The sequence below is a fragment of the Oncorhynchus clarkii genome, chromosome 15, assembly GCF_045791955.1.
Source record: "Oncorhynchus clarkii lewisi isolate Uvic-CL-2024 chromosome 15, UVic_Ocla_1.0, whole genome shotgun sequence".
In the NCBI taxonomy this organism is placed as follows: Eukaryota; Metazoa; Chordata; class Actinopteri; order Salmoniformes; family Salmonidae; genus Oncorhynchus; species Oncorhynchus clarkii.
In genome coordinates, this window is record NC_092161.1 from 18,852,803 (window position 1) to 18,879,396 (window position 26,594).

At 44.3% G+C, this 26,594-nt stretch overlaps 1 protein-coding gene across 1 annotated transcript in view; it reads left to right on the plus strand.

Moving 5' to 3' along the window:
• The window catches only part of LOC139367007 (histone-lysine N-methyltransferase 2C-like), a 221,964-nt gene that overhangs the window by 166,060 nt on the left and 29,310 nt on the right, over window positions 1–26,594 (plus strand). Inside the window, exons 30-43 of the mRNA XM_071104854.1 lie at window positions 5,445–5,477; window positions 6,097–6,219; window positions 6,898–7,054; window positions 7,479–7,693; window positions 7,885–7,958; window positions 10,459–10,665; window positions 11,236–11,382; window positions 11,785–13,719; window positions 13,968–14,302; window positions 14,708–16,419; window positions 17,793–17,907; window positions 18,004–18,088; window positions 18,202–18,265; window positions 18,437–18,669. Of these exons, the coding sequence (XP_070960955.1) occupies window positions 5,445–5,477; window positions 6,097–6,219; window positions 6,898–7,054; window positions 7,479–7,693; window positions 7,885–7,958; window positions 10,459–10,665; window positions 11,236–11,382; window positions 11,785–13,719; window positions 13,968–14,302; window positions 14,708–16,419; window positions 17,793–17,907; window positions 18,004–18,088; window positions 18,202–18,265; window positions 18,437–18,669 (5,435 nt within the window). The remainder of the gene's footprint in view (window positions 1–5,444; window positions 5,478–6,096; window positions 6,220–6,897; window positions 7,055–7,478; window positions 7,694–7,884; window positions 7,959–10,458; window positions 10,666–11,235; window positions 11,383–11,784; window positions 13,720–13,967; window positions 14,303–14,707; window positions 16,420–17,792; window positions 17,908–18,003; window positions 18,089–18,201; window positions 18,266–18,436; window positions 18,670–26,594) is intronic.

Below are 26,594 nucleotides of genomic sequence, written 5' to 3' on the forward strand. Positions count from 1 at the left end.
CATGGTGGTCGAATCAAATGCCAGATAACAAAATCACGGAAACCTAAGTAAATAATGTTTGCTCAGTTTAGCTGATTTTCCCGCAAAGTTAAGTGTTGACAAATAGGGAGGTCTACCCTGTTTTCTTGGCAGAGATTTATCCCTTGTCCCTTTTTCAGGATCCTGTCTTTCAAAGTTAAACTTTGTAATAATCCAAATAACTTCACAGATCTTAACATAAAAGGGTTTAAACACTGTTTTCCATGCTTGTTCAATGAAACAAACAATTAATGAGCATGCACCTGTGTAACGGTTGTTAAGACACTAACAGCTTACAGACGGTAGGCAATTTAGGTCACAGTTATGAAAACTTAGGATACTAAGAGGTCTTTCTACTGACTCTGAAAAACACAAAAAGAAAGATGCCCAGGGTCCCTGCTCATCTGCGACTGTGCCTTAGGCATGCTGCAAAGAGGCATGAGGACTGCAGATGTGGCCATTGCAATGTCCGTACTGTGAGACGCCTAAGACAGCACTACAGGGAGACAGGACGGACAGCTGATTGTTCTCGCAGTGGCGGAGACCACGTGTAACAACACCTGCGCAGGATTGGTACATCCTAACATCACACCTGCGGGACAGGTACAGGATGGCAACAACAACTGCCCGAGTTAGCCCAGAATCCCTCCATCAGTGCTCAAACTGTCCGCAATCGGCTGAGAGAGGCTGGACTGAGGGCTTGTAGGCCTGTTGTAAGGCAGGTTCTCACCAGACATCACGGGCAACAACGTCGCCTATGGGCACAAAGCCACCGTCACTGCTCTTCACTGACGAGTCGCTGTTTTGTCTCACCAGGGGTGATGGTCGGATTCGCCACCAGCCATACTGCTCGTTCTGTGCATGATTTCCTGCAAGACAGGAATGTCAGTGTTCTGCCATGGCCAGCGAAGAGGTCGGATCTCAATCTCATTGAACACGTCTGGGACCTGTTGGATCAGGGGTGAGGGCTAGGGCCATTCCCCCCCAGAAATGTCCGGAAACTTGCAGGTGCCTTGGTAGAAGAGTGACAAATCTGGTACAGTCCATGAGGAGGAGATGCACTGCAGTACTTAATGCAGCTGGTTGCCACACCAGATACTGTTACTTTTTGATGTTGAACCCCCCTTTGTTCAGAGACACATGTCTGTAGAAGTTGTTCGGTTTATGTCTGTTGTTGAATCTTGTTATGTTCATACAAATATTTACACATGTTAAGTTGACAGTGAAAGGACATTTCTTTTTTTGCTGAGATGATATATACACACATACACATCTATATACACTGCTCAAAAAAATAAAGGGGACACTAAAATAACACTGAATGAAATATTCTTATTAAATACTTTTTTCTTTACATAGTTGAATGTGCTGACAACAAAATCACACAAAAATGATCAATGGATATCAAATTTATCAAACCATGGAGGTCTGGATTTGGAGTCACACTCAAAATTAAAGTGGAAAACCACACTACAGGCTGATCCAACTTTGATGTAATGTCCTTAAAACAAGTCAAAAGGAGGCTCATTAGTGTGTATGGCCTCCACGTGCCTGTATGACCTCCTTACAATGCCTGGGCATGCTCCTGATGAGGTGGCGGATGGTCTCCTGAGGGATCTCCTCCCAGACCTGGACTAAAGCATCCGCCAACTCCTGGACAGTCTGTGGTGCAACGTGGCGTTGGTGGATGGAGCGAGACATGATGTCCCAGATGTGCTCAATTGGATTCAGGTCTGGGGAACGAGCGGGCCAGTCCATAGCATCAATGCCTTCCTCTTGCAGGAACTGCTGACACTCCAGCCACATGAGGTCTAGCATTGTCTTGCATTAGGAGGAACCCAGGGCCAACCGCACCAGCATATGGTCTCACAAGGAGTCTGAGGATATCATCTCGGTACCTAATGGCAGTCAGGCTACCTCTGGCGAGCACATGGAGGGCTGTGCGGCCCCCCAAAGAAATGCCACCCCGCACCATGACTGACCCACTGCCAAACCGGTCATGCTGGAGGATGTTGCAGGCAGCAGAACGTTCTCCACGGCGTCTCCAGACTCTGTCACGTGCTCAGTGTGAACCTGCTTTCATCTGTGAAGAGCACAGGGCGCCAGTGTTCTCTGGCAAATGCCAAACGTCCTGCACGGTGTTGGGCTGTAAGCACAACCCCCACCTGTGGACATTGGGCCCTCATACCACCCTCATGGAGTCTGTTTCTGACCGTTTGAGCAGACACATGCACATTTGTGGCCTGCTGGAGGTCATATTGCAGTGCTCCTCCTGCTCCTCCTTGCACAAAGGCGGAGGTAGCGGTACTGCTGCTGGGTTGTTGCCCTCCTACGGCCTCCTCCACGTCTCCTGATGTACTGGCCTGTCTCCTGGTAGCGCCTCCATGCTCTGGACACTACGCTGACAGACACAGCAAACCTTCTTGCCACAGCTCGCATTGATGTGCCATCCTGGATGAGCTGCACTACCTGAGCCACTTGTGTGGGTTGTAGACTCCGTCTCATGCTACCACTAGAGTGAAAGCACCGCCAGCATTCAAAAGTGACCAAAACATCAGCCAGGAAGCATAGGAACTGAGAAGTGGTCTGTGGTCCCTACCTGCAGAACCACTTCTTTATTGGGGGTGTCTTTCTAATTGCCTATAATTTCCACCAGTTGTCTATTCCATTTGCACAACAGCATGTGAAATTGATTGTCAGTGTTGCTTCCTAAGTGAACAGTTTGATTTCACAGAAGTGTGATTGACTTGGAGTTACATTGTGTTGTTTAAGTGTTCCCTTTATTTTTTTGAGCAGTGTGTGTGTATATATATATACACACGTACATATGTGTGTGTGTGTGTGTATGCATATATATATATATATATTTATATATATATATTTATATTGCTCATTCAGGGCCTTGTGCTGAAGCCACTCCTGCGTTGTCTTGGCTGTTTGCTTAGGGTCGTTGTCCTGTTGGAACGTGAACCATTGCCGCAGTCTAAGGTCCTGAACGCTCTGGAGCAGGTTTTCATCTTTCATTCAAGTATCTCTCATGCTTTGCTCTGTTCATCTTTCCCTTGATCATGACGAGTCTCCCAGTCCCTGCCGCTGAAAAACACCCCCACAGCATGATGCTGTCACCACCATGCTTCCCCGTCGGAATGGTGCCAGGTTTCCTCCAGACGTGACACTTGGCATTCAGGCCGAAGAGTTCAATCTTGGTTTCATCAGGTCCGAGACACTTTAGGTGCCTTTTGGAAAACTCCAAGAGGACTGTCGTGAGCCTTTTTACTGAGGAGTGGCTTCTGTCTGGCCACTACCATGGAAGGCCTGATTGGTAGAGTGCTGTAGAGATGGTTATCCTTCTGGAATGTTCTCCCATCTCCACAGAGGAACTCTAGAGCTCTGTCAAAGTGACCATCGGGTTCTTGGTCACCTCCCTAACCAAGGCCCTTCTCCCCTGATTGCTCAGTTTGGCCAGGCGGCCAGCTCTAGAGTCTAGGTGGTTCCGAACTTCTTCCATTTAAGAATGATGGAGGCCAATGTGTTCTTGGGGACCTTCAATGCTGCAGAAATGTTTTGGTACCCTTCCCCTGATCTGTGCCTCGACACAACCCTGTCTCTGAGCTCTATGGACAATTACTTAAACTTCATGACTTGGTTTTTGCTCTGACATGCACTGTCAACTGTGGGACCTTATATAGACAGGTGTGTGCCTTTCCAAATCATGTCCAATCAATTGAATTCACCACAGGTGGACTCAGATCAAGTTGTAGAAACATCTCAAGGATGATCAATGGAAACAGGATGCACCCGAGCTCAATTTTGAGTCTCATAGCAAAGGGTCTGAATACTTATGTTAATAAGGTATTTATTTTTTATTTACAAAAATAACCTGTTTTCCCTTTGTCATTTTGAGGTGTGTGTAGATTGCTTTTTTTCAATTTAATCAATTGTAGAATAAGGTTGTAACGTAACAAAATGTGGAAAGTCGAGCGGTCTTAATGCTTTCCGAAGGCACTGTATATACAGTACCAGTCAAATATTTGGACACACCTACTCTTTCAATGTTTTTTCTTTATTTTTACTATTTTCATCATTGTAAAAAATAATGAAGACATCAAAACTATAAAATAACACATGGAATCATGTACCAAAAAAGTGTTAAACCAATCAAAATATACTTTATATTTTAGATTCTTTAAAGTTGCCACCCTTTGCCTTGATGTCAGCTTTGTACACTCTTGTCATTCTCTCAACCAGCTTCATGAGGAATGCTTTTCCAACCGTCTTGAAGGAGTTCCCACATATGCTGAGCACTTGTTGACTGACTTTCCTTCACTCTGCGGTCCAACTCATCCCAAACCATCTCAATTGGGTTGAGGTTGTGTGATTTGTGGATACCAGGTCATCTGATGCAGCACTTTATCACTCTCCTTCATGGTCAAATAGCCCTTACATAGCCTGGAGTTGTGTTGGGTTATTGTCCTGTTGAAAAACAAATGATAGTCCCAATGTGCGCAAACCAGATGGGATGCCATATCGCTGCAGAATGCTGTGATAGCCAGGCTAGTTAAGTGTGCCTTGAATTTTTCGGACTCATCTGATCAAAGGACAGATTTCCACCAGTCTACTGTCCATTGCTTGCGTTTCTTGGCCTAAGCAAGTCTCTTCTTCTTATTGGTGTCCTTTAGTAGTTGTTTCTTTGCAGCAATTTGACCATGATGGCCTGTTTCATGCAGTCTCCTCTGAACAGTTGATGTTGAGATATGTCTGTTACTTTAACTATGAAGCATTTTTTTGGGCTGCAATTTCTGAGGCTGGTAATGCTAATGAACTTATCCTCTGAAGCATAGGTAACTTTGGGTCTTCCTTTCCTGTGGCGATCCTCATGAAAGCCAGTTTCATCATAGCGCTTGATGGTTTTTGCGAATGCACTTGAATAAACTTTCAAAGTTCTTGAAATGTTCTGCATTGACTGTCAATTATCTTTGCCTATTGTAGCTGTTTCTTGCCATAGAATGGACTTAGCCCTATTTGGTAAAAGACCATCTTCTGTATTCCACCCCTACCATTTCACAACACAACTGATTGGCTCAAATTAACTTAAGAAGGGACACCTGTTTAATTTAAATTAATTCCAGGTGACTACCACATGATGTAGTAACTCGTTGAGAGAATGCCAAGAGTGCAAAGCTGTCAAAGCAAAGTGTGGATACTTTAAAAAATATGTTTGGATTTGTTTAATACTTTTTTGGTTACTACATCATTCAATATGTGTTATTTCCTAGTATTGATGTCTTTACTATTATTCTACAATGTAGAAAATAGTAAAAAAATAAACAAAACCCATTGAAATGCGTAGGTGTGTCCAAACTTTTGACTGGTACTGTGTCCATATCATTGCAGTAATGTAATAAGCATTTCTTTGTCTTTTTCAGGTGCAATTCTCAGTAAACTCTACAAAATCCCAGGTTTGTGGTTTTGATATGAATCTTTTAAGGCCCATTAAGGCCCAACCTAGATAGTTCTTCTGAGAGTTGTTCATTCAGTTGTATGTCAGAGATGATCAGTTTTATATAATTTAAAGATTTGAACGACACTTATTGATGGTGGTTTAAAGTATGTGCACAGCATCGCAGTGCTTGAGGCTTCACTACAGACCTGAGTACGATTCCAGGCTGTGTCGCAGCCGGCCACAACCAGGAGACACATGAGGCGGTGCACAATTGGTCCAGCGTCATCCCAGTTAGGGGACCGTTTGGCTGTCAGAGATGTCCTTGTCCCATCGCGCTCTAGCGACTCCTGTGGCTGGTCGTTGCGTATGTGCGCTGACACGGTTGCCGGTTGTACGGTGTTTCCTCCGACACATTGGTGTGGCTGGCTTTTGGATAAAGTGAGCAGTGTGGCTTGGCAGGGTCGTGTTTCGGAGGACTCATGGCTCTCGACCTTCGCCTCTCCCGTATCTGTACAGGAGTTGCAGCAATGGCACAAGACTGTAACTACCAATTGGATACCACGAAATTGGGGAGAAAGAGTTGTTTTTTTTAAATAAAATACTCTCATCAACGTCATTTATTTCATTGCCTAAAGAGCTGGAGGGGAAGGATGTGGAAGACCTCTTCACAGCGGTCCTTAGTCCCAGCACCAGCCACCCTCCACAGCTGTCTCACCCTGGGGCCAGTGGACCTGGAGCCATGGCCTATCCAAACCCAGGTACCACCACCACCCCAAGCCTCTTGGAGAATTGTATTTGGTCACATTTTTATATAATCTACTATTGACTGTAAAATGAATGTATAACCATGGGCATTTATTGATAATTGAGGAGCACATTGATTTATATGAATGTCATGTTCACATAATCAACAGGACATGTGGATGTACATGTGAGTATACCAAACATTAGGAACACCTTAATATTGCGTTGCACCACCCCACCCATTTGGCCCTCAGAATAGCCTGAATTTGTTAGGGCATGGATTCTACAAGGTATCAAAAGTGTTCCACAGGGATGCTGACCCATGTTGAATCCAATGCTTCCCAAAGTTGTCAAGTTGGCTGGATGTGGGTGGTGGACCGTTCTTGACACACACATGAAACTGTTGAGTGTTCAAAGGCACTTAAATGTTTTGTCTTGCACATTTAACCCTCTGAATGGCACACATGCACAATCCATGTCTCAATTGTTTCACGGATTAAACATCTTTCTTTGACCTGTCTCCACCTCTTAATCTACACTGACTGAAGTGGATTTATCAAGTGACATCAATAAGAGATCATAGTTTTCACCTGGTCAGTCTGTCTTGGAAAGATTAGGTGTTCTTGATGTTTTGTATAATCAATGTATGTATGGAACTACTTATCTGACATTCTCTATGCTCTCTGTTGCAGGCGACGGTGGGATGTTCCCCCGGATGCCAATGATAAACGGCATGATGGGGCCCAACCCCCATTTTCCTCCAACTCCCATGATGCCCGGCGGCACAGGCCCCTATGGCCCCGGCAACTTCTCGCCCATCCACAGAATGCCTTTCCAAGAGAATATGAGGTAAGAGCTGGTATAGCAGGAAGCTGTTGTACCCCTCCGGCGTATTACTAGAGCATTGCTTTCACCTTTAAAGACAACTGCTGGAAGGCAATCAGTTGGATGCTGTTTTATTTACCTATTGAGTCTTCTTGACTATGTTTTCCTCCATTGTTTGGACTTCATTGTAGTTCGCTTTAAAAAAAAAAATTCCTCTGAGGTCTGCTCACTTGTTAGCGTTAATATCTCCATCAATGAATAGGATGTATTTTTTTATACTAAAGCCCAAACTACATTTGCCTCAAGGGGATCCACATTGTAAGTGACATAGAAAGTGCAAATATAATAATAATGTGTCTCTAGAATGCCCTTCAAGCAAATCAGAAACGAGTACCAACAATGCAATGGTATAAGTCAATATAATGTGTAACCAGAGAGCTCCTTCCAGGGACAAGAAGTTTAGCCAGATGGGGGGTGACGTAGTGGTTCCATGGAGCGCGCCCGTCCCCGGCCCCCTTTCAGAGGGAGAGACAGACACCATGTCCAACGCACAGAGGAGCACGCTCAAGTGGGAGAAGGAGGAGACTCTGGGCGAGATGGCCACTGTGGCCCCAGTCCTTTACACCAACGTCAACTTTCCCAACCTCCTAGGGGAGTTCCCAGGTTGGTACAGAATGTTTGGTTCTCTAAAATTCTTGTGTGAATTATTAAAAATAATGAGTTCGAAGTTGTCACATCCATTTAAAAGATTGTATGGATATTGTGAAAACGAGACTAGAAAAGGTACTCTACTTGGCCTTATTGCATGTGTGTCCTAGCGCTGTACATTTTAGCTAATCTTTTTTCGATCTCAGACTGGGCTATGAGAGTGAAACAAATCGCAAAATTATGGAGGAAAGCCAGTTCCCAGGACAGGGCCCCATATGTGGTAAGTTTGTTTACATCCATGCTGGACTATGATTCAATGCACTTAATTTAATGAGTATTTGGTTTTCCTGATTGCTGAAGAGAAGTTTGTATAAACCTCTAGACAAAATCCATACATTGAAGTAATAATGGCAAATCTTTTCCAAAACTTCCAACGAAAACAGCCGTAGTACCAATCAAAAATGAATTATTTCTACTTCACCAGAACAACTTTGTTATTGACTTACTCCACAAACCTGATTTGAGATTTTGATTGAATGGGGCCTTATGTTTATTGGACTGATGAATGAAAGGAAAGCAGCCAATCACTGACGAAATGTTCAAGAGGCCATTAGGGAGAAGGACGGTATTTGTTTTGTTCTGTTCCTCTGTTTTCTGGCATTATAAACCTAAGGGCGCTCTCTCTCTCTCTCTGTCCCTTCTCTTATCTTTGTTCTGTTTAAATGTTGTGCCTAGTAAGTTTTCCAACTTTACAGATAGTTATTTGAGGGTTTTTCAGGACTGTTAGATTTTCTCCATGATGACATTACATTCAACGATGCTCTGCATGTCAATTTCTTTGTTGTTGATGAGATTGGGTGATTGTAGATGGGGAAAACATAAGGTAAAGAAACCAAGACATTCAGTTTTTTTTAATATACACTACTGTTCAAAAGTTTGGGGTCACTTAGAAATGTTCTTGTTTTTGAAAAAAAGCAAACATTTTTGTCCATTTAAAATAACATCAAATTGATCAGAAATACAGTGTAGACATTGTTCATGTTGTAAATGACATTTGTAGCTGGAAACAGCTGATTTTTTAAATGGAATATCTACATAGGCGTACAGAGGCCCATTATCAGCAAAAATCACTCCTGTGTTCCAATGGCACGTTAATCCAGGTTTATAATTTTTAAAGGCTAATGGATCATTAGAAAACCCTTTTGCAAGTATGTTAACACAGCTGAAAACTGTTGTTCTGATTAAAGAAGCAATAAATCTGTCTGCCAGAATATTTCATTCATTCAGATCTAGGATGTGTTATTATAGTGTTCCCTTTATTTTTTTGAGCAGTGTGTATATATACACACACACAAGTCAAAGATTTAGACACCTACTCATTCAAGGGTTTTTCTTAGTTTTTGCTATTTTCTACATTGTAGAATAATGGTGAATACATCAAAACTATGACATAACACATGAAGTGTTAAACAAATATCAAAATATATTTTAGATTCTTCAAAGTAGCCACCCTTTGCCTTCATGACAGCTTTGCCTACTCTTGGCATATAATGTGACTGAGCATACAAGTATCTGACTGAGCGGTGGTAGGCAGAAGCAGGTGCGTAAACATTCATTCAAACAGCACTTTCGTGTGTTTTGCCAGCAGCTCTTCGTTGTGCGTCAAGCATCATGCTGTTTATGACTTCAAACCTATCAACTCCTGAGATGAGGCTAGTGTAACCGAAGTGAAATGGCTTGCTAGTCAGCACGCGCTAACTAGAGGGACGGAAGCTGTACTGTTTCACTGGCAATACTAAAGTGCCTATAAGAACATCCAATAGTCAAAGGTTCATGAAATACAAATGATATAGAGGGAAATAGTCCTATAATAACTACAACCTAAAACTTCTTACATGGGAATATTGAAGACTCATGTTAAAAGGAACCACCAACATGTTCTCATGTTCTGAACAAGGAACTGAAACGTAGGCTTTCTTACATAGCACATATTGCACTTTTACTTTCTTCTCCAACACTTTGTTTTTGCATTATTTAATTGAGGCTAAATTGATGTATTATATTAAGTTAAAATAAGTGTTCATTCAGTAATGTTGTAATTGTCATTATTACAACAAAAAAATAAAATTGTCCGATTAATCGGTATCGTCTTTTTTGGTCCTCCACTAATCGGTATCGGCGTTGAAAAATCATAATCGGTCGACCTCTAGTTGGTAATTAATGAACGTATCCTCTGCAGCAGAGGTAACTCTGGGTCTTCCTTTCCTGTGGCGGTCGTCATGAGAGCCAGTTTCATCATAGCGCTTGATGTTTTTTGTGACTATTTGAGCACCCCTACCTTGTCACAACACAACTGATTGGCTCAAATGCATTAAGAAGGAACGAACTTCCACAAATAAACTTTTAACAAGGCAAACCTGTTAATTGAAATGTGTTTTAGGTGACTACCTCATGAAGCTGGTTGAGAGAATGCAAAGCTGTCATCAAGGCAAAAGGTGGCTACTTTGAAGAATCTCAAATATGAAATATATTTCGATTTGTTTAACACTTTTTTGGTTAATATATGATTCCATATGTGTTATATCATAGTTTTGATGTGTTCACTATTATTCTACAATGTAGAAAATAGTAAAAATAAAGAAAAACCCTTGAATGAGTAGGTGTCCATACTTTGACTGGTACTGTATGTGTAACCATCTGTAATAATTAGCTTTATCATTGTTCAATGGGTCAAGTGATTGACCACTTGGAAAAATTACAAAATGGACCCTTTCTTCCAGCAAAAGGCACGTGATAACCGGGCAGCGCTGCGCATTAACAAAGTTCAGATGTCCAACGATACACTGAAGAGACACCAGAATCCTCACCAGCAGCCGTTGACTGACCCCTTTGACCCCAATAGTGTCCCAATGGACGCTGAGTTGCTCTTCAAAGATACTCTCAAGCCCAAGGAGTCTGAGCACGAGCAGGAGTGGAAGTTCAGACAGGTAAGAGTACCTTTAGGGTTAAAGTGTGCTGTAAATGGAGGGGGGGGGGGGTGGTGGTGTATGAAGCATGGGTGCACTGTAAAGCAGGGTTTCTCAACCACTTTTCTAGGAGTTGTTGTGGATTTGTTTTGCCTTAATTTCTTTTATATAATTTTTAAAAAATAATAATAATTGAGGGTATGAAATTGGATGCAAGATTGTGGGGCAATTGCATGCATGCCTTTTTAGAAAATTAGGAAGTTATTTGTTTCATGGCAGCAAAATGGTATAAGTGGGATTTTATTCCTGCCTGTTGAGAAACCCTGGTTTAAGAGAGCAGTGTGCGTTTCTTTGTGTGTACATGTATTTTATGACACCATAATACACCACCATAACAATCAAAGTATCGCATGTCAGGGGAATTGTGAGTGGAAGCAAGGTGGTGAGATTGAACATAACATAACTTGGGGGGGCATGAAACATAATTCTTTATATTTAACTTTATATATGTGCATGGTTGAGTGAGTCATTTTTAAACAATACATTTGGCGTTCTCATACAGTCTACTAATTCTTAATTTGCATTGAAAAGGGAGAGTTAAATCAGATGTGGGGACCGCTTAAGACGCAGCAGGAAAAGGTCCCAAAAAGCAAAGCCATAAAATCAACAAATAAAGACGTCCTTTTTGGACATTCCAACCAGGCAACTATAGCTGCAGGAGGTGGAAAAATATCTCTGGTAAGATTCCCAAGGCAAGGCACTGTTCTGGTTTTCGTCTGCCGAGAACCAATAAAGCAAAATTTACGAGGTGTAAGAAAAACAAAATGTAAAGTGGAGTTGTAGGGAGAAAAGCTTGGTTAACTGGTAAAACCTGTCCTTCGCCCTGAAAACACAGTAACAGCCTCCAGAAGCTTTTTTTTCATGACCATATTACATACACCCTCACATTGTTCCCTCTTGCATGGCTTAACAACACACGCTAGACCCACTCATATTGAAAAAGTATTAACTTTGCTGTGAGTGAGGGAAAGAGAGCATTCTTAGCACCATGTCATCATAAAATTTCTAATTCAACACTTTCAAAAAGGCTTCATTCACTGAAGTGCCTCCCCTCCCCTGCTTTTCTTGTTTCCATGGCAGCAAATGAGACAAAAGAGCAAGCAGCAGGCGAAGATCGAAGCTACTCAAAAGCTGGAGCAGGTTAAAAATGAGCAGCAACAACTCCAGCAGCAGCAACAACAACAGCTGTTTAGCAGTCAGTCATGTGGAGATACAACACCTAATAGTGGGAACCAGAGCCCCATGACACCTCAGCCCAGCAATGGTGGAAAGTCTGGAAACTCATCCCCTCTGCAGCCAATAGTGTCTAAGGATGGCTTCGCAAGACCCCAACTTCCAGTCACATCCGGGTCACAGGATGACGTGTTCCTCAGACCACAGCTCCTACCTCCGTCGTCGAGGACACCCACCCAGGAGACCTCGTACCCGCAGCAGGGACCATCCTCCGAGCCCCAGTCACCACAGATGTACTCCCCAAGTTCCTCCTCAGGCTCCCGGCCATCCTCACCTTGGGACCCCTATGCCAAAATTGTGGGCACCCCGAGACCACCCCCTGGGGATGGCGGATCCACCACGCCCCAGCAGAACTCTCTGTCAGAGATGCAGGAAAGGGGAGGGAGGCCTTCACCGGCACACGAGTCCTTTGGCTCGCCCACGTCTGGTAATGCTGACCCTTATGCTAAGATGCCAGATACCCCCAGGCCACCCGACTCGTTTGTGAAACCCATGGGACCCGCCAGGGTGGGCCCTTCAGGACTCGTTGAGCAGCAGCAAAAGCAGCAGGTCGGGAACATGATGAGCCCTCCCTCTGGAGGAGAGGCTTTTGCCAGGATAGGGGGCCACCGAGCTGAGGTCTACCAGCGCATGTCTCACAACCGCATGATCCTCTCGGACCCCTACTCCAGGCCCTTGCTCACTCCCATCCCCGGCAGCAATGAGTCGGGCTCTGTGCCGGTGTTCAAAGCCCCCATGCCTCCCCAGCAGTCCCAGCAAGAGCCCTATGGTGGCCCTATGCCTGGGGTACTTAGACGAGGGCCATCTAATGGCTTTCCCCAAGGACCACAGGCTGACCCCTATGCCCAGCAGCCCCTCACCATCCATTCACCCATGGGGGAAGGGTTCCCCAACGAGCCCAGGATGATGCGCCAATCCCAGGAGGGCCATTTCTCTCAACCCATGCCAATGATGAGACACCCTCACAGAAACTCATACGCCCAAGCACCATCCACCCCGAGACCAGATTATTCCCAGCAGATGCCTGACCCTTACGCCCAACCGCCAGGCACCCCCAGACCTCACTCTGATGGCCATGCCCAACCTCCCGGCACCCCAAGGCCACACTCAGATCCTTCATACCTGCAGAAGCCACCTAGCCTTCATCTAGACCAGTTTCCCCAGCAGCACCCAGCCAAACGCAGACAGTCTCCATCTCACTCCACTGATCCTTATGCCTCCATGCCAGGTACCCCCAGACCAGCCCAAGGGGATAGATTTCCCAAATCCCCTGCTAGTCAAAGGAACATGGACCCCTATACCCAACAACCTGGTACCCATCGGCCCTCCAATGCCATTCTATACGCACAGCCCCCTGGAACCCCAAGACCACTCCTCACCGGCCCTTACTCCCAAGCTTCAGGGACGCCACGACCAGGAGCTGGTCCTGACGCCTTCAATCGACTAGGCTCCAGACCGATGCCCATGTCCCAACTCCCAGCTGACCCCTTCTCCCACCAGTCTCCGGGCAGGATGCAGGACACGTTTGCCCATCCAAGTGCCCCAGGCTTTCAGATATCGCAGCACCCGGGAATGTCAGACGAAAGTTTCTCTCTGCCACAGTCGAATCATCACGGTGGTCAAACGCCGATTCACGACCCCTTTGAACAGGGTCCAATGAAACCTTGTGCTCAAGCTTCAGAAAGGCCAGCCCATGATATCCCCCAGTTGAGCAGCAACACTGTTGCTGCTCAGAACAGCATGCAGCCACACCTGGGAGACACTGAGGAGAAGCTCAGACAGGTATTTACATTTAGTAGAGACGCAATGACACTGTCACATGGATAACACTTGAATTGTCATAAAGCCTTCTTCTGTTTGCACAGTTATTAGCAGGTGATTAGTCATTCCCAAGCCAGTATGACAGTGCACGTTAGTGCAAAATGAAATAATTGTTGCTCCTCTCTAAGGACCCCTAAAATACTAATTAATTAATAGCTGCAAGATGCAGGATTTGTTTGTTACTTGCTAATGTGTACCCCCCCGGGCAGCGCCAGAGACTGCGACAGCTAATCCTGAGGCAGCAGCAACAGAAGACGGCCATCCGACAAGAGAAGGGACTACTACAGGAAGCTGGTGGAGCTACTGGTGCGGTGACCCGTCACTGGTCACAAGAAGATCCCACCCCTCAGAGCCACATGTTTGGCAGACCACCACCCCCTTACCCAGGACCCATGAGGGGCAGCCCCCAAGTTCTCGGGGGTCAAAGGTTCCCTGGTACCTTCCTAGGGGACCAGCGAGGACCCTTCCCCAACGAGGGACAGTTTGCCATACCCAACTCCCCCAGGGACATGGACAACATGGGCTTGAGGCCCCAAGGAATGAGGTTAGTCAAGATTGACTGCATAGGTATACATAAACTCTTGCCCTTGACACTTCTTTTTTTATGGACAAGGCCTTGACCACATTTAAATGCAGCTGTATATTTTCATAATGCAACACATTTGTGGTGTATGAGGTGAGTTTCCCCCTACTATGTAAAGCGCTTTGAGTACCTCCGTTGGTAGGAAGACGCTCTATATATCAAATCCAATCCATTATAATTGTCTTAAAGATTGTGTTGCTCCTCGTTAAACATGCATTGTGGAATGAAGTGGCATTTTTGAAGTGCTACTCACTGTGTAATATTCCTTATTTGTGTGTAGGGAGCAATCATCAGCAATCTATGACATTGTGTTCTGCCTTGTTCATGGATTAGCATTTGACAATGTGTTTTTCATCCTTCTCTCAGGTTTGGATTTCCCTCCGGCCAGGAGCAACATTTCCTCAGACCCGGCGGGCCCATGATCGATAACATTCCTCCCCAGATGAGAAGGTCTCTCTCGGTGGACTTTTCCAGGAGGGGCAACCCCCTGATGGGACTCCCCCAGGACTTCCCTCCACGGGGCCTTACCGTCCAGCAGCACAATATCATGGGTCAGACGTTCATCGAGCTCCGCCACAGGGCCCCTGAGAACCGGATCAAGAACCCCTTTGGGCATGGACCTCCCGGCGTCATGGACCCCTCCAACCAAACCCAGAGACCACCCCAGTGCTTCATGGGAGGCCAGGAGATTGGCTTCGCCAGGAACCAGGGACCAAGAACGATGGCTCCCATGATGGGCAGACCTTCCCAGGGATCGGTTGGCCAAATGCAGATGTTGGCTAGTATGGAGAACCTGCACCAGCAGCAGGCTGAAGTGCAGATGACCACTGAACAACAACAGCATCCTCCACTGAATAGGTCCCTCAGCCACCCTGTCACTAGTGAGTTACTCAATGCAGAGCCATCTGGTGTGCTCTTGCCTGGGTCTAGCACCGGTCAAACGGAAGAGACTCAGATACCCAGTGGAGACGGAATCGACGAAAACCTGGACGCTGACGACTCTGCAGTGAAGGACCTCGAAGACGTGGAGGTCAAAGACCTGGTCGACCTGAACCTGAACCTCGACCCGGATGATGGCAAAGACCTGGACCTGGGACCCAATGACCTGCACCTCGACGACTTCCTCATGTCTGGGAAGTTTGACCTCATCGCCTACACGGATCCTGAGCTCAACCTGGAAGACAAGAAAGACATGTTCAGTGAAGATCTCGACCTGGGTGACCCCATTGAGGAACACCAACAGGGAGAGACTTCAGACCTCCAGAAAGCCCTGTCGGAGAAGAGGAACGCCAGCGGAGACTGCGCAGCCACTTCGTCCCAGTCCGTAGGGAAATCCGTCCAATCAGACGGCCAAATCAGACGGGAGGCCAACAAATCGAAAGAGACCTTGGACATAGTCAAAATAGAGGAAACAATCAAAACGGAGGTCAAAGATGGACACATGCAAAACCAGGACCAGCCACTCTGCAGTGGCCGGATGAATGACAACAGAACCATGACTAACCAAGAGGGCGCAGGGCTGTATGAGCAGCCTGGACATACAGTCTCGTCTCCGGTCCTCTCCAACCTTCTGGTCAAAGAGAAACTGGAAAACACTGGGTTAGTCCCAACCGGCTCTCCTCATCAAGGGAACATAGCTGCCCAGCCGAACCAGGCCACTGGGCTACACCCAAACACAGGCATGCAACATGCCCAAGACAACAACAGGCTCAATCCCAGCGTGGCTATGGGACATCGGGTGAACCCTGCGTTGGTTCAGAGCAGGCTTTCAATGGGAAACCCAAACCACATCCTAGGGGGGAACCACAGTTTCGGGGCCTCAGTAAACCAGCAGGTGGAGCTAAACCTAGCCATGGTTGGAGCCAGTCAGCAGCCCACTGCCCATGGCCTGAACCCCCAGGGGCAGCAAGGCTCCTCGCTGGGGCAGGCCGGCCCACAAAACAGGCCTCTGCTGCTGGACGAGCAGCCCCTCCTACTGCAGGACCTGCTGGACCAGGAGAGGCAAGAGCAGCAGCAGCAGAGGCAGATGCAGGCAATGATCCGACAGCGCTCCAGCGACTCCTTCTTCCCCAACATAGGTAAGGACAATGAGCTTCAGATAGACATGTGACTGCTGTTTAATTGAGTCACACGCATTACCCCTCTACATGTAGTTATTTCCAGAGTGTAGTCAGAACAGTCCTCTGGGGGTTTTGCAGTAATTTTGCATGATCATCCTTTTTGGTAGATATGTGGAATATGAAGCCATTTTTATATTTCGAAGCAAAAAAAAGAACCTTCCCCACATGTAATTTGAGGAACAGAATGTTGGACATAATTTTTCTTGACTAAGAGAGACTTTTGGGAGTCTTACTTCACCAGCGTTCCATACATAATTTAGATGTGGCACTCTTGGATTCTTTTAAAATGGCTTGGAAAGAGGTCAAACCTTAAAGGAAAAGTTCTTTTTTACAACCAAATCTCTATTTCTGATGTAAATGGCATGTTCTAGAAGTCCCCAGACACCTTTTTTGTGATTTCACTTGTTTTTGAGAAACTTACCCCAAACAGCAAATCACTTCTTCGTTGAATTTTATGGTGGCCCTGAAAAACTTTAACCATTGCTTCAAGAACACCCAAATACTACAAATCTCTCAGTATATTGATGCAGGTCTTTAGATGTTGTACACATGAAATTGTGTCATTCTGAATTTTATCCATAACGTTTCATTTCCCCCATACTACACAACGAGATGTCCTGTTTGGGTTAAGTTTCTCAAAAACAAGTGAAATCACAAAAAATGTGTATGGACCCTTCTATAACATGCCATTTACATCAGAAATAGAAATTTGGTTATAAAAATAAACTTCTCCTTTTAAAAGGCGTTCAAATAATGCCTTTTATTGCATTATTCGGAGTGGCACCACAGGAGACCCCTCGAAACAGTTCTATGGGCAACATGCCGGCATGTACTACTGTTTAAGTGGAAGGATAGGTTTCCTCCTACTTTTAACCATTGAATAAAGGAAGTTATGCAACATCTCAAGCTAAATAAAATACGCTACTCCGTTAGGGGATCTGCAATTCCATTTTATAATATCTGGCAACCTTTCCTATCCTTTGTAGAAGACATGGATCCAACTAATTTCACAACTCCATAAACCAACCCAAATTTGAATTTGTATCATTATTATTACTCTTTTTAAATTATTATTATAATTTGTATTTTATTTCTTATAATATCTTTATTATTTTACTATTTGATTATATTACTCATTGTATATCATGTCTGGTGGGGTGGGTTTTATTTAGTAGGGAGCATAGGGCGGTTGGGGTGGGTTTGATTTTGGTAGGGTATCTGTGTGTGTTCTGCCCTCTACCTGTTCGTTATCTGTAGAGTCATAAAAAACATGGATTAAGAGGACTTGTCAAAAAATTACTGATACTTTTTAGTTTTGTTTTCTTATTTAGCAGATTTTGATGCCGTCACAGACCCGATCATGAAGGCTAAGATGGTAGCCCTGAAGGGAATCAATAAAGTCATGGCTCAGAACAGCATTGGAATGCCCTCTATAGTCATTAACAGGTAAGGCAAAAGCTTCCCCAATGCTAGCGTTGAGTTCTTGTGCTAGGTCATGTTATTTAATTGAAAGCGTAAAAAATGATTTCATGTTCCCTAAAGCAATGATCCTATCAGAATTCAGCATACGCTAGGAGCCCATGGACCAGATGCTGCTGACACTCTGCCTCCACATGTGTTTGGACAGGTAAGCATCGTGAATCAACCACTATTTGTCTGTCTATCAGTCTGCCTGCCATATGTTTCATATCTTATGCTAGAAAAAAAGGGTACATTATCGTTTGATTATTGTCTTCGCAGGACGGGAAGTTGGCTCCACAGATGGCGAGACCGAACCCCCCAAATTTTGGACCTGGATTTGTCAGTGAGTGGACAACCCAAAGTGTTTCTATTTGCATTTGATTATGACATCCTCATTCATTTTAACCAAAATATTAATCATATACCCATTTGACCATATCCAATCCAGGGTCTATTCGATTTTACTTGTATGTCTTTTGGATTTATGTATACAGTTTTGTCTCCCGTCTCTCAGACGATGGCAAGAGGAAGCAGTACGAGGAGTGGCTCAAGGAGACCCAACAGCTCCTGCAGATGCAGCAGAAGTTTCTGGAAGACCAGATTGGGGCCCACAGGAAATCCAAGAAGGCCCTGTCAGCCAAACAGCGGACGGCCAAGAAGGCTGGCCGTGAGTTCCCTAAGGAGGACGTCGAGCAGCTGAAGCATGTGACAGAGCAGCAGAATGTGGTGCAGAAACAGTTGGAGCAGGTAGCAAACTAAATGTAGCAAGGGTTCATTGCAGGCATTCTATGTTTAAGTTTTTTTAAATATTGAGATTTGGATTTGAGTTATTTCTTTAGTCTCTTGATTCTACATCTTTACATGGCATTATCTGTAACATAATTGGAAATCCTGAGGCCTTAAATGTAAATATGTGAGGTTGTACATGCTGTCTGTATAGAGCTGTCATTTACCTTGGGGAGGCAGATAAGAGAAAGATCTCACATCTTAAGCCACTTGAAACATTTTGTATTTGATTTATTAGGATCCCAATCATCCAACGCCAATGGCAATAACTAAAAAGACATTACAGACAAAATACTTTACAATTTACATACATTTGTGTGCATTCAGAAAGTATTCAGACCCCTTGACATTTTCCACATTTTGTTACGTTACAACTACAACTTTATTCTAAAATGAATTTTAAAAATTAAAAAATGTCCCTCAATCTACACACACTACCCCATAATGACAAAGTGAAAACAGGTTTTTAGAAATGTATGGCAAATGTGTATATATATATTTCTTAAACTTATTTACATAAGTATTCAAACCCTTTGCTATGAGACTCGAAATTGAGCTCAGGTGCATCCTGTTTCCATTGATCATCCTTGATGTTTCTACAACTTGATTGGAGTCCACCTGTTGTAAATTAAATTGTTTGGACATGATTTGGAAAGGCACACACCTGTCTATATAAGGTCCCAAAGTTTACAGTGCATGTCAGAACAAAAAAAAAGCCATAGGTCGAAGGAATTGTCCGTAGAGCTCCGAGACAAAATTGTCGAGGCACATATCTGGGGAAGGGTACCAAAAATATTTCTGCAGCATTGAAGGTCCCCAAGAACACAGTGGCTTCCATCAATCTTAAATGGAAGAAGTTTGGAACCACCAAGACTCTTCGTAGAGCAACCGGGGGAGAAGGGCCTTGGTCAGGGAGGTGACCAAGAACCCTATGGCCACTCTGACAGAGTTCCACTTTGGAGATGGAAGAACGTTCCAGAAGGACAACCATCTCTGCAGCACTCCACCAATCTTTTTTTCTAGTAGAGTGGCTAGACGGAAGCCTCTCCTGAGTAAAAAGGCTCACCACAGCCCGCTTGGAGTTTCCCAAAAGGCACCTAAAGGACTCAGACCATGAGACACAAAATTCTCTGGTCTGATCGAACCAAGCTTGAACTCTTTGGCCTGAATGCCAAGCATCACATCTGGAGGAAACCTGGCACTATCCCTATGGTGAAACATGGTGGTGGCAGCATAATGCTGTGTGGATGTTTTTCTGCGGCAGGGACTGGGAGATTAGTCAGGATCGAGGACAAGATGAACAGAGCAAAGTACAGAGAGATCCTTGATGTAAACCTGCTCCAGAGCGCTCAGGACCTCAGACTGGCGCAAAGGTTCACCTTCCAACAGGACAACGACCCTAAGCATAGAGCCAAGACACCTCATGAGTGGCTTCAGGACAAGTCTCTGAATGTCCTTGAGTGGCTCATCCAGAGCCCAGACTTGAACCCGAACAGAACTGAAAATAGCTGTACAGCGACGCTCCCAATCCAGTGAAGGGAGAAACTCCACAAATACAGGTGTGCCAAGCTTGTAGCGTCATACTCAAGAAGACTCGAGGCTGTAATCACTGCCAAAGGAGCTTCAACAAAGTAAAAAGTCTGAATACTCATGTAAATGTTTTATATACATTTTAGAATAAGGCATTAATGTACCAAAATTATGGGAAAAGTAAAGAGGTCTGAATATTTCTGAATGACCTGTACATGACCGTATATACAGTGGGGCAAAAAAGTATTTAGTCAGCCACCAATTGTGCAAGTAATTTTCATCATAGGTACACTTCAACTATGACAGACAAAATGAGAAAAAAATCCAGAAAATCACATTGTAGGATTTTTAATGAATTTATTTGCAAATAAGTATTGGTGGAAAATAAGTATTTGGTCACCCACAAAGAAGCAAGATTTCTGGCTCTCACAGACCTGTAACTTCTTCTTTAAGAGGCTCCTCTGTCCTCCACTCGTTACCTGTATTAATGGCATCTGTTTGAACTTGTTATCAGTATAAAAGACACCTGTCCACAACCTCAAACAGTCACACTCCAAACTCCACTATGGCCAAGACCAAAGAGCTGTCAAAGGACACCAGAAACAAAATTGTAGACCTGCACCAGGCTGGGAAGACTGAATCTGCAATAGGTAAGCAGCTTGGTTTGAAGAAATCAACTGTGGGAGCAATTATTAGGAAATGGAAGACATACAAGACCACTGATAATCTCCCTCAATCTGGGGCTCCACGCAAGATCTCACCCGGTGGTGTCAAAATGATCACAAGAACGGTGAGCAAAAATCCCAGAACCACATGGGGGGACCTAGTGAATGACCTGCAGAGAGCTGGGACCAAAGTAACAAAGCCTACCATCAGGAGCACACTACGCCGCCAGGGACTCAAGTCCTGCAGTGCCAGACGTGCCCAGGCCTGTCTGAAGTTTGCTAGAGAGCATTTGGATGATCCAGAAGAAGATTGGGAGAATGTCATATGGTCAGATGAAACCAAAATATAACTTTTTGGTAAAAACTCAACTCGTTGTGTTTGGAGGACAAAGAATGCTGAGTTGCATCCAAAGAACACCATGCATACTGTGAAGCATGGGGGTGGAAACATCATGCTTTTGGGCTGTTTTTCTGCAAAGGGACCAGGACAACTGATCCGTGTAAAGGAAAGAATGAATGGAGCCATGTATCGTGAGATTTTGAGTGAAAACCTCCTTCCATCAGCAAGGGCATTGAAGAAACGTGGCTGGGTCTTTCAGCATGACAATGATCCCAAACACACTGCCTGGGCAACGAAGGAGTGGCTTCGTAAGAAGCATTTCAAGGTACTGGAGTGGCCTAGCCAGTCTACCAGATCTCAACCTCATAGAAACTCTTTGGAGGGAGTTGAAAGTCCGTGTTGCTCAGCAACAGCCCCAAAACATCACTGCTCTAGAGGAGATCTGCATGGAGGAATGGGCCAAAATACCAGCAACAGTGTGTGAAAACCTTGTGAAGACTTACAGAAAACAACAAAGGGTATATAAAAAGTATTGAGATAAACTTTTGTTATTGACCAAATACTTATTTTCCACCATAATTTGAAAATAAATTCATTAAAAATCCTACAATATGATTTTTCTGGATTTTTTTTCTCATTCTGTCTGTCATAGTTGCAGTGAACCTATGATGAAAAGTACATGCCTCACTCATCTTTTTAAGTGGGAGAACTTGCACAATTGGTGGCTGACTAAATACTTTTTTGCCCCACTGTACACACACAACAATTAGGTCACATGGGGGAGAGGTGTTGTGCCGTGAGGCGTTGCTTTATTTGTTTTTTTAAACAATGTTTGCTGTTCACTTGCACTATATTAGATGGAAGGGAGTTCCATGCACTCATGGCTCTGTACAATAGTGTATGTACAGTTGAAGTTGGACGTTTACATACACCTTAGCCAAATACATTTAAACTCAGTTTTTCACACTTCCTGACATTTAGCCATAGTAAAAAACATCCCTGTCTTAGGCCAGTTAGGATCACCATTTTAAGAATGTGAAATGTCAGAATAATACTAGAGAGAATGATTTATTTCAGCTTTTATTTTTTTCATCACATTCCCAGTGGATCAGAAGTTTACATACACTCAATTAGTATTTGGTAGCATTGCCTTTAAATTGTTTGACTTCCACAATACATTGGGTGAATTCTGGCCCATTCCTCCTGACAGAGCTGGTGTAACTGAGTCAGGTTTGTAGGCCTCCTTGCTCGCACACACTTTTTCAGTTCTGCCCACAAATTTTCTATAGGATTGAGGTCAGGGAATTGTGATGGTGGCCACTCCAATACCTTGACCTTTTTGCCATTTTGCCACAACTTTGGAAGTATGCATTGTCCATTTGGAAGACCCATTTGCGACCAAGCTTCAACTTCCTGACTGATGTCTTGAGATGTTGCTTCAATATATCCACACTATTTTCTTTCCTCATGATGCCATTTATTTTGTGAAGTGCACGAGTCCTTCCTGCAGCAAAGCACCCCCACAACATGATGCTGCCATGCCCGTGCTTCACGGTTGGGATGATGTTCTTCGGCTTGCAAGCCTTCCCCTTTTTCTCCGAACATAATGATGGTCAATATTGCCAAACAGTTCTATTTTTGTTTCATCAGACCAAAGGACATTTCTCCAAAAAGTATGATCTTCGTCCCCATGTGCAGTTGCAAACCGTAGTCTGGCTTTTTTATGGCGGTTTTGGAGCAATGGCTTCTTTTCCTTGCTGAGCGGCCTTTCAGGTTATGTTTATATAGGACTCGTTTTACTGTGGATATAGATACTTTTGTACCTGTTTCCTCCAGCATCTTCACAAGGTCCTTTGCTGTTGTTCTGGGATTGATTTGCACTTTTCGCACCAAAGTACGTTCATCTCTAGGAGACAGAACGAGTCTTCTTCCTAAGCGGTATGACGGCTGCGTGGTCCCATGGTGTTTATACTTGCGTACTATCGTTTGTACAGATGAACGTGATACCTTCAGGCGTTTGGAAATTGCTCCCAAGGAAGAACCAGACTTGTGGAGGTCTACAATTATTTTTCTGAGGTCTTGGCTGATTTCTTTTGATTTTCCCATGATGTCAAGCAAAGAGGCACTGAGTTTGAAGGTAGGCCTTGAAATACATCCACAGGTACACCTCCAATTGACTCAAATGATGTCAATTAGCCTATCAGAAGCTTCTAAAGCCATTACATAATTTTCTGGAATATTCTGAGCTGTTTTAAAGGAAATTTTAAAGGAAAAAATCTGTCTGTAAACAATTGTTGGAAAAATTACTTGTGTCATGCACAAAGTAGATGTCCTAACTGACTTGCCAAAACAATAGCTTGTTAACAAGAAATTGGTGGAGTGGCTGAAAAAGGAGTTTTAATGACTCCAACCTAAGTGTATGTAAACTTCCGACTTCAACTGTATTTTTGAATTTGTTCTGAACCTGGGGACTGTGAAAATACCCCTGGTGGGGAAGGTGTGTGTGTGTCAGTGCTGTTTGTAAGATGATTATGCAAACCATTTGGAATTTCCAAACTGTCTTTCCTCAACAGTCTTTACTCAACTCTTAGCCAAGAGAGACTGACATGCATAGTACACTGCTCAAAAAAATGAAGGGAACACTTAACCTCTTGGATCTCTAGGGGCGCTATTTCATTTTTGGATAAAAAACGTTCCCGTTTTAAGCGCAATATTTTGTCACGAAAAGATGCTCGACTATGCATATTATTGACCGTTTTGGAAAGAAAACACTCTGAAGTTTCAGAATCTGCAAAGATATTGTCTGTAAGTGCCCCAGAACTCATTCTACAGGCGAAACCAAGATGATACGTCAACCAGGAAATTAGCAGAATCTCTGAAGCTCTGTTTTCCATTGTCTCCTTATATGGCTGTGATTGCGCAAGGAATGAGCCTACACTTTCTGTCGTTTCCCCAAGGCGTTTGCAGCATTGTGACGTATTTGTAGGCATATCATTGGAAGATTGACCATAAGAGACTACATTTTCCAAGTGTCCGCCTGGTGTCCCTGCGTCGAAATTGGAGCGTAAAGCCAGGTGCAATTATTTTTCCATTTGAGAGCAAGGAGAAACCAGGCTTCCACGAAGGATATATCATTGAAGAGATATGTGGAAAAACACCTTGAGGATTGATTCTAAACCACGTTTGCCATGTTTCAGTCGATATTATGGAGTTAATTTGGAAAAAAGTTCGCGTTTTGAGGGCTGAATTTTCGTTTTTTTTTTTTTTTTTGGTAGCCAAATGTGATGTACAAAACATCTTTTTGGAAAAACTGAGCATCTGCTATCTAACTGAGAGTCTCCTCATTGAAAACATCAGAAGTTCTTCAAAGGTAAGTTATTTTATTTGAAGGCTTTACTTGTTTTTGTGATAGTTGCCTGCTAAATGCTACGCTAGCTAGCTACTGTTACACAAATGATTGTTTTCCTATGGTTGAAAAGCATATTTTGAAAATCTGAGATGACAGTGTTGTTAACAAAAGGCTAAGCTTGAGAGATAGCATATTTATTTCATTTCATTTGCGATTTTCATGAATAGTTAACGTTGCGTTATGGTAATGAGCTTAGGTCTATAAATAGAATCCCGGATCCGGGTTTGGTCGTCGCAACAGGTTAAACAACACAATGTAACTTCAAGTCAATCACAATTGTGTGAAATCAAACTGTCCACTTAGGAAGCAACACTGATTGACAATAAATTTCACATGCTGTTGTGCAAATGGAATAGACAACAGGTGGAAATTATAGGCAATTAGCAAGACGGTGACCAGACCACTTCTCAGTTCCTATGCTTCCTGGCTGATGTTTTGGTCACTTTTGAATGCTGGCGGTGCTTTCACTCTAGTGGTAGCATGAGACGGAGTCTACAACCCACACAAGTGGCTCAGGTAGTGTAGCTCATCCAGGATGGCACATCAATGCGAGCTGTGTCAAGAAGGTTTACTGTGTCTGTCAGCGTAGTGTCCAGAGCATGGAGGCGCTACCAGGAGACAGGCCAGTCCATCAGGAGATGTGGAGGAGGCCGTAGGAGGGCAACAACCCAGCAGCAGGACTGCTACCTCCGCCTTTGTGCAAGGAGGAGCAGGAGGAGCACTGCCAGAGCCCTGCAAAATGACCTCCAGTAGGCCACAAATGTGCATGTGTCTGCTCAAACGGTCAGAAACAGACTCCATGAGGGTGGTATGAGGGCACGACGTTCACAGGTGGGGGTTGTGCTTACAGCCCAACACCGTGCAGGGCGTTTGGCATTTGCCAGAGAACACCAAGAATGGCAATTTCGCCACTGGCGCCCTGTGCTCTTCACAGATGATAGCAGGTTCACACTGAGCACATGTGACAGACGTGACAGAGTCTGGAGACGCCGTGGAGAACGTTCTGCTGCTTGCAACATCCTCCAGCATGACCGGTTTGGCGGTGGGTCAGTCATGGTGTGGGGTGGCATTTCTTTGCTTGCCAGAGGTAGCCTGACTGCCAGTAGGTACCGGGATGAGATCCTCAGACCCCTTGTGAGACCATATGCTGGTGCGGTTGGCCCTGGGGTCCTCCTAATGCAAGACAATGCTAGACCTCATGTGGCAGCAGTTCCTGCAAGAGGAAGGCATTGATGCTATGGACTGGCCCGCCCGTTCCCCAGACCTGAATCCAATTGAGCACATCTGGGACAACATGTCTCGCCACATTACACCACAGACTGTCCAGGAGTTGGCGGATGCTTTAGTCCAGGTCTGGGAGGAGATCCCTCAGGAGACCATCCGACACCTCATCAGGAGCATGCCCAGGCGTTGTAGGGAGGTCATACAGGCACGTGGAGGCCACACACACTACTGAGCCTCATTTTGACTTGTTTTAAGGACATTACATCAAAGTTGGATCAGCCTGTAGTGTGGTTTTCCACTTTAATTTTGAGTGTGACTCCAGACCTCCATGGGTTGATAAATTTGATTTCCATTGATCATTTTTGTGTGATTTTGTTGTCAGCACATTCAACTATGTAAAGAAAAAAGTATTTAATAAGAATATTTCATTCATTCAGATCTAGGATGTGTTATTTTAGTGTTCCCTTTATTTTTTTGAGCACTGTATTAATATTAGCCCTATGATTACAATGAAGAGCAAGACGTGCTACTCTGTTCTTGGTCAGCTTCAGCTGAACTAGGTCTTTCTTTGCAGCACTTGACCATATACCAGGACAATAATCAAGATAAGATAACTAAAGCCTGCAGGACTTGCTTTGTACATAGATTCTCTCCATCTTTGAGGGCTTAATGTAGGGTTTTCCTTTGGTCTTTAGCTCCCACATCATGTTGGATTCCA